General features: G+C 38.3%; 1 protein-coding gene across 3 annotated transcripts in view; it reads left to right on the top strand.

Annotated features, from left to right (window-relative positions):
* Nucleotides 1-18,629, top strand: part of DPYD (dihydropyrimidine dehydrogenase) — an 883,000-nt gene that overhangs the window by 559,474 nt on the left and 304,897 nt on the right. For all 3 annotated transcript variants that reach the window (XM_053591597.1, XM_053591598.1, XM_053591599.1), the window contains one exon: nucleotides 12,095-12,163. In XM_053591597.1, coding sequence (XP_053447572.1) covers nucleotides 12,095-12,163 — 69 coding nt within the window. The remainder of the gene's footprint in view (nucleotides 1-12,094; nucleotides 12,164-18,629) is intronic.

The raw sequence follows: 18,629 nt of genomic DNA, 5'->3' as shown, positions 1-18,629 counted from the left end.
TGGTATTCTGAATATTCAAGTCCACTGTTAAGGCCTACTACTCAGAAAAAAAAAAAAAAAAAAAGATTTCTTTTAAAAATATTGCCACTCATTTAAAATGCATTTAGTCACTCAAGACCCCAATGGAAATGTATCAATACAAGGACATTTGTGTTGTTTCCATGACCGCTAACACAGCATCCATTTTCCAGACCATGAGTCATGCAGTAATTTTACATTTTCTGAGGCTATGTCTATCATAGATAATGATTTCTCTCACGGATCTGGGCAAAGTCAGTTGAAAACCTCTGGAAAGAACTCACCATTCTCGATGCCCTTAAGATCATTTGTGATTCATGGGAGAAGGTCCAAACATCCACATTTACAGAGTTTCAAAGAGTTGATTCCAGCTCTTATGGATGACTTTTAGGGAATCAAGACTTCAGTAGGGGAATTCATTGCAGATGTGGTAGAAGTAGCAAGAGAACTAGAATTAAAAGTGGAGCCTAAGAGGTAGCAGAATTGCTGCCATCTCATGAGACAACGTAAGTGGATAGGGATTATTTCTTATGTCTGAACAAATTAAGTGGTTTCTTGAGATGGAAGCTACCGCTGGTGAAGATGCTGTGAACATCGTTAAAATGACAACGAAGGATTTAGAATACACTTAGTTTATAAAGCAATGGAAGAGTTTAAGAAGATTAACTCCATTTTTGAAAGATGTTCTACTGTGAGTCAAATGCTGTCAGTTTCACATCTTACCTAGAAATCTTTGGTGAAAGGAAGTGTTAATTGACATGGAAAACTTATTATTCTCTTATTTTCAGATTTTGCCACAGCCACCCCATCCTTCAGTAACTATTATCCTGTCAGCAGCTACCAACATCAAGACAAGACCCCCCAACCAGCAAAAAGTTTACAACTCACAGATGTCTCAGATGACTGTTAGCATGTTTTAGCAATAAAGTTTATTTTTAAATAATGTATGTACATTGTTTTATTAGGCATAATGCTAATAAACAATAGACTATAGACTATCATAACTTTTATATATACTAGAAAATTTTTTTAAAAATTGTGTGGCTCACTTATCATGACATTTACTTGATTACAGTGGTTTGAATCTGAATCCACAATCTTGTCAAGGTATGTTTGTAAACACCCATTATTTCAGAGTTGGTTAAGAGTCACTTTTGTATGGTGTCTTCCCTGATTCACAGAGGTCCAAATGAGCATCATTTTCTTTGCTCTCACTGTATCCTGATTATTAAAACTATAATTATTTTTGTATCAATTTACATGTGTCTCCTTTGTTATACCATATGCTCTGAAACCACGGGGACCATTCTTTATTCATTCAGATAACAGGAATAGACAAAATAGACATATGATCAAGAGAATCCAGAATACGTGTTACATTCAGGAGGCAAAGTAAGTTGTGTGGTCTTGTATAGCCTCTGAAGGAGTTGTATTTTATTCTGAAATAGTTTTTGAAGGAGAAATGTGTTATGAGGTTTGTCTCATTAGAAGGATTTGGTAGATGACATAGGCTAAAATCAGAGATGGGTGACTAATAAGGAATTTTCTACAGTAATCTAGGGAGCATACATGAAGCTATTAATTAAGAGAGTGATGATGAAGGGCCAGGAATATTTACAAGAGATATTTGGGAAATAAACTAAAGCAGAACTTCTCAAACTTTCCTGCACTTTGGGAGCACCTAAATATTCTTGAAAAACTCTAATGCTTGAACCTCACCCCATACAAAGTAACTCAGAATTTGAGGGGTTATTTATTTTTCAAACTCTTTCAATGTTCAACCAATGTTTACAAACCAGTGGATTAGAGAGTACTTATTGGACAACTGGATGTGGGTGATGAGAGAGAGATGAAGAAAGGAAATCTTCTAGTTTTCTAACCTGGAACAAAAAAGGTGGAGCATAAACATATTTGTGTGGAGAAATAAATTCAGGGTAGAGAAATTTAAGTTTTGTTTTCGGCAAATGGAATTTAGGTTCTATGTAGTTCTTGCACTTAGGAGAAAGAAGCAGTTTAGAGTTGTATGTTTTCTGAATTTTATGCATATAGATATTATCTGAAATCATTAAGAATATGTCTAATGAATGTATAGGGGGGTGCCAAAAAATGTATACATATTTTAAGAAAGGAAAAACCTATATTAAAATTGTAATACTCAAATCATATTTGACTTTGGCAATTATAAGAGGTGCTCAAATATTACTTGTTTTTATCTTTTGTTATCAGCATATACTATTACAATATTAATACAGTTTTTCCTTTCTTAAAATATATATACATGTTTGGGGCCACATTAATATATGAAGGGAGACTAAAAGAAGACCATAAATGGACCTGAGGGCATCAACATATAAACAGGGGACAGAAGGAGGTATCTTCAAAGTTGGAGTAGAAGACAGTTTTAATGAGCTGGAGGTGGTTAGCAGTCCTGAGTTCTGAAGAGAGTTCTAGTAAAATCTAAGCTAAAAACCATCTAATGTATTTGGTGAGGTCAATGTTAACCTAGGGGAGATCAGTTCCTAAGCACGTTGGGGACAGAAACTAAATAAAAATGCATGAAGTTATCATCAAAGGGGAGGGGAAACCAGCAGTTACTATACTTCCTAGAGTGGTCCACAGTGGTTTTATTTTCTTCCTCTCCTATTGCGGAAAACATCTCTGATTTTTATTTATTTTGTTTTTTATTTTTTATTGCAGTTTTTGGCTGGGGCTGGGTTTGAACCTGCCATCTCCAGCATATGGGGCTGGCGCCCTACTCCTTTGAGCCACAGATGCTGCCCAACATCTCTGATTTTTTTATGGAAACTATGTATATATTGTTTAACTGACATGACTTTTCTATGTTTGAAATGGTTATATAAATAAAATATTTATTGACTCTAAAATAAATCAAAAAATCATGAATTTTAAAATAGCTTCCAAAGACTTGTAAGACCACTAGTCCACTTATGACCATTACATAGTGAGCAAATAAAATTTGAAAAGCTTATGAGTTTCATTTTAAATGTCCTATAGACAATGTGTACATGTCAAGAAAATTATACCAGTCTCACTTTGACTATATTTGAACTACAGCATAAAGTGCATTTAAAATCTGAATGTTGTGCAGTTAATTAATATTTAATAAATGTATTTTCTTAGTTTAAATGTCTTTGAAAATCAAATGCCCCATGCTATTTTTCCTCATCAATATAATCCCAGTAGTGTTAGGAATGATATTGTTAAATTGTTTGACAAAACCTAACTTGGCTACTTGTAATTTACAATTGTTCACCTTTGTCACTTGACAGTTTTTCCCTACTAAAAAATTTAGAGTGTCTCGAAGCTGAATTGTTGCCTGGATTTCCAATGTAGTTCACAATACGGTTGCAGAATACCAAAACAGTGTTGTCAGTGTGTCTTTTACAGCGTAGACTCTAAGTTAACGGGAATTTGACAAGCCTGCTTGTAATCAATCAGAAATTTTATGTTGTTCACCACTTTAATTTTTTGATGTGCAAACTTTATTGTAATTCAGTTTGAAAAACCACATAGAATCATTTTGTTCCATAACAAAATAGAATTACATAATAAAAACAAAAAACATTTGACCATTCATATTCATTCTTTAATTTAAAAGTTTTAAAGGATGACTGTGGAAGCCATTAGGCAGGCTGGCTTGCTTTCTTTTCTTCCTTCCCTTCCTTCCTTCCTTCCTTCCTTCCTTCCTTCCTTCCTTCCTTCCTTCCTTCCTTCCTTCCTTCCTTCCTTCCTTCCTTCCTTCCTTCCTTTCTCTCTCTCTCTCTCTCTCTCTCTTTTGTTTATTTGTTTTCGCAAGGTAAACATTCATCTATTGTGTTTAACTGAGATATTTTTCAGGGAGAAAAAAATGCTAAATTTGATTCACAAATGATTACAGTTGATATTGTATATGCTTTAAAATTTCAATGTCTTAATAGAATTAGATGTTTACACAAATATGCATTTTATTAAGTTGTATCATTAGCCAAAATGAAAGTCAAAATTATGAAAAACTATAATTTAAAAGTATACTCTATATATCAGAATTCACTATAAGAATGATCTTTTAGGAAACACATCAAATTTTAATGAGTAAAGGACTTGAAAGCACCATTGATGAGTCTCAACTCTGAGACAATCTATACAACCTGTATTTATGTTCAGCCATATAAAGGGTGCTGTGTTCTAATTTTGTAAATTATCTTGTCCTTTCACATTTACTAATTGATCTTATTTTTAAAAAACATTATCAACATTGATTGAGTACATCTTCCTCTTTGGTCTAATTATATCAGAATCCCATAAACTTGCTGTCACCTTTTCTTAGAAGATATTTCCTACTTTCATCTCTCCCTCATGATTCCAAACCTCTGTCCCTAGTTCTCTTTATTCTCAGCAAGAGACCTTACCTCTTTTTTCATAAGGAAAAAAAATTTGGACACAAGGAAAAATGTTTTACCCCTTCCGCACCAAATCTAGAAATCTAACTGTGTCCATACCCATTGTTTTCTCCCTCGACTTCTCCCTTCCACTCTAATAAATAGAAACAGTGACTCTGCCCCTCTCCAAGGCCACTTCCTCGATTTGTTCCTGATTCACCCTTTGCCTCCTCAATAGTTTCTTCTTCTTTTTCAGGATATTTCCACTAGCCTAAAAACAAACTCAGAGGTAATTCTTTAAAAACGAGAATGTCTCAGCTCCACGCCTTAGCACGTACACTGAGGGTGGTGGGTTCAAACCCAGCCCGGGTCAACTAAACAACTGCAACAAAAAAATAGCTGGGCATTGTGGTGGGTGCCTGTAGTCTCAGCTACTTGGGAGGCTGAGGCAAGAGAAGCGCTTAAGCCCAGGAGTTTGAGGTTGCTGTGAGCTCTGATGGCATAATGGCATAGCACTCTACTGAGGGTGACATAGTGAGACTCTGTCTCAAAAAAAAAAAAAAAGAGTTTCTCACTAGACCTCCCACTACCCCTTTTAGGCTGCCTCATTTCTCTTTTAATTAACCCTGCAAACTCTGATTTGCCTTTCGGGTCTCTTTACTTCTTCATATTCTGTTCACAGAATCTCTTCCAGTCTGGCTTCTGTCCTTGACGCTTCACTGAAGCCCCTCTTGTAAATATTACCAATGGTTTCTGTGGTGTCACATCTAGTGGACAGTCCTTTGTTCTCTTACATAAACTCACAGAAGTCCTTTCCTTGGCATGACACTAAATTGCTTTGTATCCCCAGGGCAGTCCTGGACCCTTTTCTTTTGCTCTACCTTACTCCATGCCTTAGTTTTGAATTCCCCTAGCCTGGTGATTTCAAATTTCACTACATGGTGAAGTCCCTAAAATTTGTGCCATTATCTTTAACCTCTTTAGTGAAATTGGTGTCTTCAATAATGGTGTACTTGGACATTTTATATGTAATATATCAAAATTGGACCTCTTAATATTCCTCCACTAGTTTCTTCACTAGGCATTGCTCTATCTTAGTAAATTGTCTACATTCCAAAGTTCAGTAGTTCAAGCCAACAATCTAGAGATCCTTCTTTTTCTTTATTGTTGGGGATTCATTTTGAGGTACAACGATCCGGGTTATACTAATTACATTTGTCAAGCAAAGTCCCCCTTATAAATGTGTTCATCCCCCAAGAAGTGTGCCAAACACCGACCCCCACTCCCCTCCCTCCTTCCCCCTCTCCACTCTCCCATTCTCCCACCTTCTATCCTGTACTAGCATCAATTGTCCTCCATATCAAAATTGAGTACACTGAATTCTTGATTCTCCATTCTTGTGATGCTTTACTAAGAAGAATGTGTTCTACCTCCATCCAAGTCAGTACAAAAGTCTCCATCTTTTTAGTGGCTGAATAATATTCCATGGTATACTATGCCACAGCTTGTTAATCCATTCCTGGATTGGTGGGCATTTAGGCTGTTTTCACACTTTGGAGACTGCAGTGGCAATTGCAACAGGAGCAAAAATAGACAAATATGACTTAATTAAACTGAATAGCTTTTGTACAGCTGAGGAGACAACAACCAAAGCAAATAGACAGTAATAAGAATGAGAAAAATTTGCATATTACAAATCGGACAAAAGATCGATAACTAGGATCTACAGAGAACTCAAACTAAGCAACATAAAAAAACCCAACAATCCCTTATATCAATGGGCAAGAGAGATGACTAGAACCTTCTCTAAAGAAGACAGATGCATGGCTAGCAAACATATGGAAAAATGTTCATCATCCCTAATCCATTAGAAAAATGCAAATCAAAACCACCCTGAGATATCACCTAACCCCAGTGAGAATGGTTCACATCAGAAAGTCTCAAAGCTGTAAATGCTGGCATGGATGTGGAGAGAAGGGAACACTTTTACACTGCTGGTGTGTCTGTCAACTAATACAACATTTTTGGAAGGAACCTCCCATTTGATCCTGCAATCCCATTACTGGGCATCTACCCAGAAGGAAAAAAATCCTTTACCGTAAGGACACTTACATTAAATTGTTTATTGCAGCTCCATTTAGAGATCATTCTTAATTGGTGCTTTCCTTTGTGCCCCTCTGAATCTAAACATTCACCAGTCCTGTGGATTCTAGCTCAGAACTATTCACTTCTCTGCATGTCCATGAATATTAAGCAAGCCACATTATTTCAGTATAGCTGGATTCCTTGCTCTCACCCTTAATCCCTTTATTCTATTCCCTATAAACTAGATGGAAGCATGTTTCAAAAATGTGAGATCATTTCATCACCCTCCTTTAAAGATTTCAGTGGCCTCCCATTACACCCACAATAAAACCCAAACTCCTACAGCGTTCAAAGCTCTGGAGATCTGGCTATTGCCTGCTTCTCTCCATCCCTCTCTCATTAGTCTTGTCCTGTCTCCAACTGCATAGGACTTCTCATTCTTTCTTGAACATATCATGCTCACTTTACACATGTACTTGCCTCTGCCTAGAGTGCTAGCTTATGCTCCCTTTCCCATCACCTTCTTCAATATGAGGTGCCTTCTCATCTCTCACCTCTTAACTCTGAGATCCCTTCACTGACCATCCATCGGATAGGGCTGTCTGTACTCCAGTGATCCCCTGCCAGGTTCTCCCCTGTTACTGCCTTCATGATAATCATCTTGACTAGAAATTGTCCTATCAATGTATTTATTATTTGTTATGACTCTTTTTCTCCCTAAAATGTAAGCTCCATGAGTACAGAAACTGACACTATTTTTGTTCATCATTGCTGAGTTAGAACAGTTACTGGAACATAGTATGTGCTCAAGAAACATTGGTTGAAAGTTGCATGGATGAAGACTCTCATTCAATATCCTAAGCTCCTTTTTGTATGACACTGAATGCCCATCATAGCAGGTGGTCAGATTTACTATTTTGCTATTAATTGATTAATTGACATTGTTTGAATCCCCCACCAGAATGTGTACCATAAAATGTAGACGGGGCAGAGAAAATTCAATTACTAGGTAGCATCTGGCTTTCACATATCACCTCATTCAATACTGTTTTAAAATAGGAGCCATAAAAATGGAGCACAGAAATGGCATGAATTAAGTGAAATATTGATGCAGGGAAAGGTTACTTTGATTTGAAAATATTTTTCATTGGGCAATTAATTTCTAGTAAGATTGCATGCTCGCTTACAGTGGAATATCCATCAATTCTCTTTTTTCACAAGAAAAAAAACCTAAACAGAGCACAGTAAAACACTGGAGGATCTTCTAATATGAAAGAAAAATTAAATTATCCCCACCATCTTTTTAGTGTCAATATCTTTCAGCCTGACTCTTCAGGAAATCACAATCTATTTTAATAAAAATTAAAGGGGCGGCCCCTGTGGCTCAAGGAGTAGGGCGCCGGTCCCATATGCCAGAGGTGGCTGGTTCAAACCCAGCCCCGGCCAAAAACCACAAAAAAAAAAAAAATAAATAAAATAAAAAAATAAAAATAAAAATTAAAATGCTTTGGGGGGTCATCTTCATTCTTACGAAATTGAACACCACAAAGTATTTTCACAAGCCATTCTTTGGTTTCAGATAAGAATATGTAGAATGCTTAGAACATTTACCATTTTTTAAATATTGTATGACATTAAATTTAGTTAACTTAAAAATTATGTAGAAAGTTATTTTAAAAGTGAAATTTTTAAATTTTGTTATATAGCAATTGTCAAGATTCTTACGTGATAGAAACCAGAATGTAACTTGAATTCTCTTAAGCCAGAAAGTTAGTATTTATTTGTTTAAATGTACAGCCATGTTAGTGAGGCACCTGGCATTGAAAGGAGCTGTCACCTGGGTCTCTTTCCATCTTCCATCTCTGCTTTCCTTTGTCTCCTCTTCAGTTTTACCCACTGTGGCTAACTTTGGAGTAGGGAGGTGGTTAAGCGAACATACATCATTCCAGTTTAGGGATCAAGGAAAAAAAATGAGTAATGTAACCAATCCCTAGGATTAGCCCAGCAGGGGATACTTTCTTATCTTTGGGGACAAGAAGATAGAGTCTGCTTTCAGAAGATGGGAAGCAAAGGACAGGGTAGTACTTGGTTGTTCAAAGCAAGTAATTACAACCTGCCTCTGCGTAACATAATGTATCTCTCCCCAGCCCGAGCCTGCCCATCATATCCAGCCACTGACTCCAGGAGCACTTGATGGCAAGGATGCACTCAAAGTTGGGGATGATTCTCTGGTGATATTTATTTCTCTTCATCAAGCCCAATTGTACTGCCACATGATTCTCAGCAACCTATAGGGCAAACGATGATTTTAACCAGCCCTGGCACAATCGATATAAATTTGAAGCAAAACAGCTTTATCAAAATTAAAAGTGCCATTTAGAAAGGAGGTACAGTGTGCGTCCTTAGCGGAGAGCATACATAATATCCCGCTGTCGGTGCTCATATGTAAGCCTTGCTTTTCTGAAAGTGCATTCCCTGGGCCAGCTCATCTGCCTAGCTCAAGCTGTCCCACCAGAAGCACCCTCCGTGGCACCCTGCAAGGGCTGGAGGAGAGGAGGATGGCTGCCGCTGCACTGATGGAGCAACCTCTCCATATTTTTGTGGGGCTGTGAACTTGTGGGTTATTTTGCCATGTTTGAAGGTGTTTTGTGGTTGTTTTCTTATTATTCTGTCTTGTTTCTTTTCAAGTAATAAAATTCTCTAAACAGCTGTCTATAGCCCCTCCTTGCCCCTGCCTGGTTGATTTGTGATGAGTGTGGTTTCCGTATGTCCACATAAGTGTTCTGGATTAGTTCCAATGTAATGTTGAATCCATGTGGTGTTTGTTTTTCCATCCTTGTGACACTCCACTCAGAAGAATGGTCTTCAGTTCCAGGCTGTTACAGAGGTGTGAGCTCACCCTTTTTTATGGAGGGAAGTACTCCATTGTATACATACATCGCATTGTATTAATGCACTCATGTGCTGATGGGCATTAGAAAACAAAACCCGTCTATTGCTTGTCACTTTTATCGCTAGAGAACTAGCATGTAGGGCTAAAAAAAATTTTTTTTTCAGTCTGTATCTCTGTATCTGACTCTGTCCTTGAAGTTCTAACAGTAAGCCTCAGGGCTCTGCCCATTTCCTAAATCCTTAGAATTACAGGCTTTTTTTTCTTTTAATTGCTTTTACTGGAGCTCTGCCTTGAGGCCACTGAAGACAATGGGAATCTGTGACCTGCCCCCAGGCTTCCTCCCAGTGGACTTTTTCTTTTCAAATGGGGTCCTTAATATCTTTTTTTTTTTTTTTTAAATACAAGGGATACCTACATCAAGAGGCATTAGGTCTCACCCTACAAGATCTGTTGTCTCTTTGATATTTCTTCCTGGTCCTTTGAGTGTGTGTGGCAGAGAGCATCCCAGAACACTTGGATCACTTGGAAAGGGCAGAAAGAGCAGCTCCAACTGCGGCAGCATAATTACACCTGTGACCCTTTTCTGCTTGCAAATGAAGCTTGGAATGGCCTTTAGAGAAAAGGCCCTGGGACAAATAGTCTTACACTTTCTCCTAAATTCTCAAAAGCTATAATCTCAGTAGACAAAAAAGTTGAGTCCTAAACTCAACCAACAATAATTCGACATGCTTCATTTTCTTCCTCTATTCACCTTCTACGTTCACTTTCTTCTCTTTGTTCCTCTCTCTCAGGACTGTATCCAATCTGATGTTTCTCTTTGCTTCCATTTTTCTGATCATTTTCCTACCTTTACCTAATTCGAGTTCTGTGGATCAGTGACTCAGATTCAGGTTCTCAGATCTTTTGCTTCCTCTTTCTTAATTGCTATGTCCTTGACAGTCGGGTGTATTTTGATACCTGATCCAAGGGCCATACCTGCATCAGTCCTAATCACTCTTTAACTCATAAAATAATTTGCCAGCAGTTTTCCTCAATTGTTTATTTTTCCCCCTCGCAGCTCATGCTAATTTTCTTACAAGGGCAAGCTGATAAAGCAACTTTCTGCTCCTAAACCCTGGTGACTCCGGCCATCATTCCGTGCTATGTGCTAAGCGCTATGTAGGTTCTGCAGATAAAGGGATGAGCAGTGCACCCCAGTCTCATCCCCCAGGAAGTTCATGGTCTATCCAGTGAGAAAAAAAAAAAAATTAGCCCCACATTAAAGACAGGCTTCTCTCCCTGGTTTTCAGGACTGTCTCCAAAATGGTCACAATATTCATCTGACCCCCCAGCATGTTTGTATTTTCCTCCATATAAACGAAAAGGCTCTATACGGTGAGAGCACAATGGCTTTTAGTGGACTCTGTCTGCCAGTAGATATTGTGACTTGAGGCTTGGTACAACTCTGTGTGTTTTGCACCTTGTAGTAATTACAGGTAGTATTGTGTGCTTACTTTGGGCCAGCAAAACCTTGTGGTTAAACTTACAGAACCTCAGTCACACTGCCTAGACCTGATCCTGACTTCTTATTAGCTGTCCTTATATATTATCTTTAGGTCTCAGTGTGTGGAAGTGTTTCTGAAATGGGGAGAATAATACTGGGGAACATAAAAACCCTGAAAACCGTATCTAGCACATCATGAGTTGTGTAAGTCTTAGCAATTTCTGTTACTACTTTTCTAAGTAAGCAGTACTAAATTCATATTTTACAAATCAGAAAGCTAAATACTTGCCCAGGGCCACACATGATTAAGTGGCAGAGTCAGTGTTCTAACCTGGATTCTGGCTTCAGACCAGGTACCAGTCAGTATTACTCTTTATAGCCTCCATTATAGGATTTCTCTAAGACTGTAATTAAATCAATATTTAATAAAATTTAAAACTAATAATGCACTATGAATATATAAAATGTCATTATGTACACTATAATAAGTTATGATTGAAGGAAACACTATTCTTTCCCATCATTTGAAACCTTTTAGCTATAACTGTAATTATACTGTATTAGTAAACATTTCCTATGGCATTGTGTAATTTAGACAACCCCTTCAGACACATAATTATGTAATTCCCACTGTCATTTTTGGAGCATAGCTGGGTCACTCTCATCTCCATTTTAAAAAGAGAATGCTGAGATCACAAAAGTTAAGAATTTACTCAAGTGACCCTGGTGCGGTAGCTCATGCCTATAACCCTAGCACTCTGGGAGGCCAAGACTGGCGGATTGCTTGAGCTTAGGAGTTCAAGATCAGCCTGAGCAAGAGGGAGACCCCGTCTCTACTAAAAACAGAAAACTAGCTGGATATTATGGCAGGTTCCTATAGTCCCAGCTACTTAGGAGGCTGAAGCAAGAGGATCACTTGAGCCCGAGACTTTGAGGTTGCTGTGAGCTATGACGCCACTGCACTCTACCGAGGGCAATGAAGTGAGATTCTGTCTCCAAAAAAAAAAGATTTGCTCAAGTTTTCACAGATTGTGAGGGAGAAAGTCTCTAACAAGTCTATAGCCTCAAATGTCATTACTACCCTGCTGTTTTCTAATGATTTACTTTTCAAAGGTTAAAAAATAATTTTTGTCATATAGTTTGCAATTATAAATGTGTATAAGTTGGTATTGCTATGCCTTTGTGTGCAGCAGCATAACGTCCTGAACTTGCACTCTCTCCTTTCCCTCTGTGAAGATCCTGATTGCCAGCATCATGTGCGGTTACAGCAAAAACGACTGGATGGAACTCTCCAAACAGGCTGAGGTAATGATTTCTTTAGTATATATTTATCTTATTTCTTCTCTCCTATTTGTATTAGTTTTAAATAAAGAGCTGCCATGAAAAATAATACAGTAGAAGGAAAATTGAATTGAAAATGTAATGTAAAACATTTCTATTATAATTTGTTTACCCTGCGTTTTCATTAAAATGATGGAAATGTAAATTTAAAAGGAATCCATTCTATAAAAGCGGTCCCTTGGATTTCACACACTACCCAGAAACTCCTTTATTCTCTGAATCCATACGCTCTTTATTTGCATATTAAGCAAACTGTATATTATGATGGATGCCATGATAAAATTTAATTCTACCTTTGAGAGTCTAACTTGATCTTACCTTGCCTTTAGGCAAACTAGTTTGACAGTGAGAGAAGAAATTTTGAATATAAAACTCTTGAATATTTAAAGTATAAAAGGTTCGTTTAATACTATTCTAGTATGAATACAGACATGCATAAAATAGTAGGACAGAATGCTCCTGAATGGAACAGTAGTCAGCAGGTTTTCTAGAATATAAATTGAATTCTGCACAAATTCAAACAACTAACCATGTACCTCAAATTTGTATTTCAAATAGAAAAATGCGTACTTCAAATTATACACTTACGTCCATCATACTGTCACGGAAAATAGTCTAGACAGTCTGAGCTGGGGTTTCTTGAAAACCTCTCAGTAATATAGAAGGCTAAATCTAAAAATACTTATGAACTAATCAACTCTCCATTTTCAAATATTATAAAGTTCTCTATAGGGTTCAAATGTTGATTGTACATTTTATTTGGATATTTTAAAACTGGGAGGGGAGAAATTACTTCTGGGACTTAGGGGGGTGAAATTAAACATGATCAGTAATTGGCCTTGTGATCTTCTGTGCTGGGTCCATTTTCTACATGTATTTACCTAATTGACCATGAAATCTTCCTCAGAGCCTGTGCTTGGCTTGAGCTTTGCCAATTTTAAGCTGACTGTGATGAATGGCTTTATCACGCTGCTTGCTTCTCTGCCTTTCTGTAAAAATAAAATACTTAAATTTTTTTTTCAGTACTGAATTTTAATTTTTAAATAGATAAATTTACATTAAAAAAATCAAAAGCCCAATTTGGATAATACGGCAAGACCCTGTATCCACAAAAATAAGAAAAATTTAGCTGGGCATGGTGGCAGACACCTGTAGTCCCAGATACTCAGGAGGCTGAGGGAGGAGCATAGCTTGAGTCTAGGCGTTTGAGGCTGCAGTGACCTATAATAACACCACTGCTTTCTAGCCCAGCCAACAGAGAGAGAATCTATCTCAAAATAAAAAGTCAAAAATGTTTAATTCTAAATGGACTAGCTTCCTTAAAGATAACATTTCATAATCTTTTTTAGTTGCAGTTTTATTTGATATTGCCCTGTAATTACTCTGTAGCAAAAAAATAAAAGAAAGGAAGGACAGATGGAAAGAAAAAGAAGAGAGAAAAAGGGTATACCTTCCATTCAATCAAACAACCTGTAAAATTTCTCCACAGGGTAGCAATCTACATATCAATAAGGTCAATCTGTAGGTGAGGTCAATTAAAAAATAAAAATCTTCACTAGATCTTGAATCTGCAGCAGGTGGTGTCCTGTGAATGGACTGTCCTCAGGCCTTCTCATCTTCAAGGCCAGCATTAGGCAGCTGGCTTCATCACAGCTTGTAGGGTGGGTAGGCACCCAGTAACATTTTTTAGGAATAGTATTTGTTTTTTATTTTATGAACACATGTTTTAAAATAATTTCTTTTCTTTTTTTTTTTTTATAATAGAAGAGCCCCTCAAACAGATTTTAAAAAGAAGAGCCCATATTTAAACAAATCAATAGGCCGAGCAGGATGGCCCAAGCCTGTAATCCCGGCATTTTGGGAGGCCAAGCAGGAGGATTGCTTGAGCCCTGGAGTTTAAGACCAACCTTGGCAATCAATCTCTCAAAAAAAAAAAAAAAAAAAAAGAGGGAGGGAGAGAGGGAGAAGGAAGGAAGGAAAGGAAAAGGAAAAAGAAAAGAAATAAAGAAAAACATGAAACAAATCAACAAAGACTTACTCATGCCGAAGTTACTATACCACTGAAAGCACATTTCTTTGGGTGGTAATATCAGAACGTGACATGTTAGAGACACCGCCCCAGCATGCCCACTGCTTTAGGGTTAGCTAATGACTTGATGTGATATCATATACTAGCCTTTGAATTTATGAAGTTCCTCTCCCGATGGTAGATTAATTCTTGAATTACACAATAGAAAGTTAAGGAAACCTGCTATCAGCTTTTTACTACTGTATCCGAAAACAGAAATGACACATTTAGAACAGCAGGACAATTAAAGCTCTACAAGAATATGATAAAATAAAGACTCAGAAACTATCAGAATGAAAGTTTGCAGAAGGAGGGGGTTGTTGTTGTTTTTTTTGTTTCACCAGAACTTATCATTTCAGTTTACTATCTTGTATGAACATTTAAAACTATAAGAGTAGTTAAAAAAAAACCTACATTTTAAAATATGGTAAATGAAATCAACTAAATACTCTTTGTAAAAGTGAATGTATATCAGTCTATGTTCTTTATTGTACACACTCAACCAAATCTTCCTTTTTACCCTAATGCTACCATGCACCTGTTCATATGCCTTGCTGTGCATTCGTCAACCTGGTTTGAGTGTATATGTTCTTTTTGAGCATCATGAAGAAGATGGAGCCTCCAGAAGAGTTTCTTTTGCTGAATGTCAAATCAGTAGCAGTGTTAGACTTTGCCAAATATTCTTGGTCCAGGTATCTTATCACAAGCTGTCCTACTTTTCTGGAACATTGATAGCCTACTCCAATTGCATGCAAAAGAAGATTTACGAAGTGCCTACTGTGTGTAAAGATATAGCAACCAGATATATAGCAAATGGAGTCATGACTGAGGCTCATAATACTAGGTTTAAATAGATCTTGAATCCATTTTAATAGATCTTGAATCAATTTCTCTCTGAGTGTACATTAGCCTAGAAAACACAGCCTGAGTCAAAGCCAGTGTGAAGAAGCTTTACTGAAGGATACTATCTTAGAACACAACTGAGTGTGTTGAGAAAGATGAGGTAGGGGAGAAAGGAAAGTAAATACAACATGGTACATTACAGAGCCTGCCACACTTCACAAGGAAATAGAGCTGATGCTCAGTCTGTGGGCAGGAGGTGCCCATCACCCCTCAGCATGGGGGAATCACCTGCCTCCCAGCAGCTTCCAGGGGAGGAAGGGTGAGCACTATCTACTGGCTCCTTCCCTGTCCTGTCTCTCATTGGCCAGACTTCACACCACAGGGCTCTGCTTTACTCTGCCTTGTGTGTTTTTCTCTGGGCCACACCAGGTACTGTGCTGTTTCAGCTAAACCCAGGATTGTGGGGCAAGGCCAGCGCCTCTTGATCAGTCCTGGGTGCTGGCGATCCTGAACATCCTACTGTGACAGGGACAGTGGCAGCTGTGACCTGGCCCAGTTCTCATCTTGAGGGAGTCCACAAGAGCTGACAGTTACTGCAGGGCATGTGTGGATAGATGCAAGGATTAGGGTTCCCCTCAGAGCTGGTTGAAAAAATATGGGTGACAAGTAAGGCCATCAAATTTGAGAAAGTATGAAATTTCCCCAGTATGCATCATTACCACCCTAATTCAAGCTATCTACAATAGCTCAGCCAATCTTACTCTCAATCCAAATCCTTTCCATTTCTCCTAAATTCAGAGTCATGAATTTGACCTTTAAGTGCTGTGTGGTTTGGCACCATCTGCCTGCCCAGTGTCATTGTGGGTCTATTCTCTGCATTCTGGCTCCCACGGCCTTCTTTCACTCCTTCACCACATTCCCAGCTCAGAGCTTTGCTGGAATATTCTGTCTTCCTTGAGAACTGTTCTCTCTTCCTTCCTCCTAAGCCCTCTGGCTAGGCAGGTAGGTTAAACCTACCTGACCTACACTTTAAGATCCTTCTTCGAAAGCTAGTTTACCCTAAAGTTGATGAGGTTAAAGCTTCAGGACATTAACTTGAACAGGCTGCTTCGAAGCACCTATACCTATTTTTTTTTTTTTTACAAATTTTGATTATATTTTTTTCTTCAAGAGGATTTTCAAAATTATTTAAGCTCAGCTGGGCACAGTGGCTCACACCTGTAATCCCAGCACTCTGGGAGGCTGAGGTAGGTGGATTGCTTGAACTCATGAGCCTGAACAAGAGTAAGACCCCATCTCTGATTTAAAAAGCTAGCCTTGTGGCATGTGCCAGTAGTCCCAGCTACTTAGGAGGCTGAGACAAGAGGACCGCTTGAGCCCAAGAATTTGAGGTTACTGTGAGTTATGATGCCATGACACTCTACCGGGGGCAAGAAACTGAGACTCTGTCTCAAAAAAAAAAAATTTTTTTTAAGCTTTAGGCTTCCCCAAACCTGGATCTCCCTCTGCCTATGCTTTTCATCTGTAGCATTTAATAACGTGATGATTTATAATGGTGTCATTAGCCATTGCTAATGGTTACTGTGTTCTGCTTGGCACAAAGTAAGGATGACGGCCCTGTCTGGTTCACTGCTCAATTCCCAATTCTAAGTACAGGGCTTTCCCCCCAGCAATATTTGTGTAATAAAGTAAAAAATATATGTCGAGTTTGAATATTGCCATGTAACAAAGAAAAGGAAGTATTTCAGAGTAAATGGGAAGAGTGGTAATTTGGCAGCAGTGAACTCAGGGTGACTGAGGTCCAGAGCTGAATCTGGAAACCGTGGGATTCCAGGTTTTAAGTCAGGTACCTAGAAAGGGATGGGCAAGTGTCTGACCATCATTAGCAGGACAAGAGAAGGAAGACTCAGTGGACGCAGAGGTACCAACACTAGGTGGCTACACTGTTCCTAGCAGAGTCAAAATACAGCACTTACTCCCCAACTTCTCTTTTTTTTACCTGCATGTGGGCAGCAGTATGCCATGCATTTAACAGAAGAAATTAAGAGAGAATCCAAGAATTGTGCCCCACCACATATGCTGTTCCCACCCAGCTAGAGCGCCAGCGTCCACCCCCAGCCCCCACTGCCCACGGGAGCCTTCCCTTTCCTCGTAGGTGCTTATACAGCAAAACGATCCCCCCCTTAGCAGACATCCTGCTCACTCTGCCTGGGCTCTGCCTCCCTTCACTGGGCGAGGTGGCTCCTCTGATGCTCAGTAACTTTAAAGCCATCCTGATCAGGAAGGGAAGGGAAGGAGAAAAAAGAACTTGGGAGCTGACTTCGTTGTATCAGCACAGGATTCTTATTCTACAAGCATTTCTGGTTTTGCCACTCTAGTCTCTCTGAGAGGTTTTATAAATTAATTTAGGGAATTTTAGAAGCTATACCAATGCCACTACTCCAAGAATTCCTCAGAATAGTGTTCTTTTCTCCCATGAGGTAAAGATAACATAGGGCAAGGTGAGTTATCTTAAATCTTTTTCAGATCAAGGCAGAGGAAAGGAGAGTCAGAGGTTCTGGTTGGATGGATGTACACAAGGATACGTAGATAGATGGATACACAGATAGTACTTGCTTATACTTTTACAGTATTTATCACATTCCAGGCGTTGTTCCAAGTCACTTACTTTTATAAAATGTGTTTACACCTTAAAACAACCCTATGAGTTAATACCATTGTTATCCACCTTTCTGAGATGAGGAAATTGAGGCAAAAAGTAATTAAATAATGCATTCAAGTTCACACAGCGAGGGTGTGGCAGACCCATGAAATCTGGGTCCGGAGCACATGCCATTAACATATACACACTCTACTCAATATAGATAGATGGATGATAAATAAATAATGTAGGAAATTAGAAACAGCGGTTTTCCTATGTCACTGCCGTCACTAGGTTACTTTAGTTCATAATCGTTTCAGTGAGGTAGAATAAACGCTGGGCTAAGTGACTCGACTAAAAAGCTTGTGACTAACAGGAGTCAGAATGCATGCCCAGTTTCAGTTAATTTAACATTTCATGCTAATTCCACAATTAAGGCTTTTTGAATGGTTTTAGTTGCTTGGAAATGGAATTAACTGCCAGTTAAGGTGGTGTGCATCCTGTGATAGGAATATTCACGCAGAGACTGCCTGCATGTTCCTACTCTCTTAGTGTTACCTTGAGCTGCCTTGTCTCAGGTTTAGAGGCTTAGATGCTCATTGGAAAGGTGGGCGGGTATTTGTGTATATATATATCTCTACATATAATATTGGGAAAATTTTAATTGGCCTATTTTGGACAGATGATTTTTTGAAAGATTGTAATTTTTACTTCAATCTTAGAAGTTATATGGATATCAAGCTGTCGTGTGTTTTCTTAATACACTAGGAAAACTCCAGCCTTAGAATAGGTGATTTCTAATAAATATATTAGAAGGCTCTGGACTCAAAATACTCGGGTTTAAAACCCTAACCTCAGTTAGAAGCTGTGGGATGTTT

The sequence above is a fragment of the Nycticebus coucang genome, chromosome 5 (genome assembly GCF_027406575.1).
Source record: "Nycticebus coucang isolate mNycCou1 chromosome 5, mNycCou1.pri, whole genome shotgun sequence".
Classification (NCBI taxonomy): domain Eukaryota; kingdom Metazoa; phylum Chordata; class Mammalia; order Primates; family Lorisidae; genus Nycticebus; species Nycticebus coucang.
This window is presented reverse-complemented; position numbering and strand designations above follow the sequence as displayed.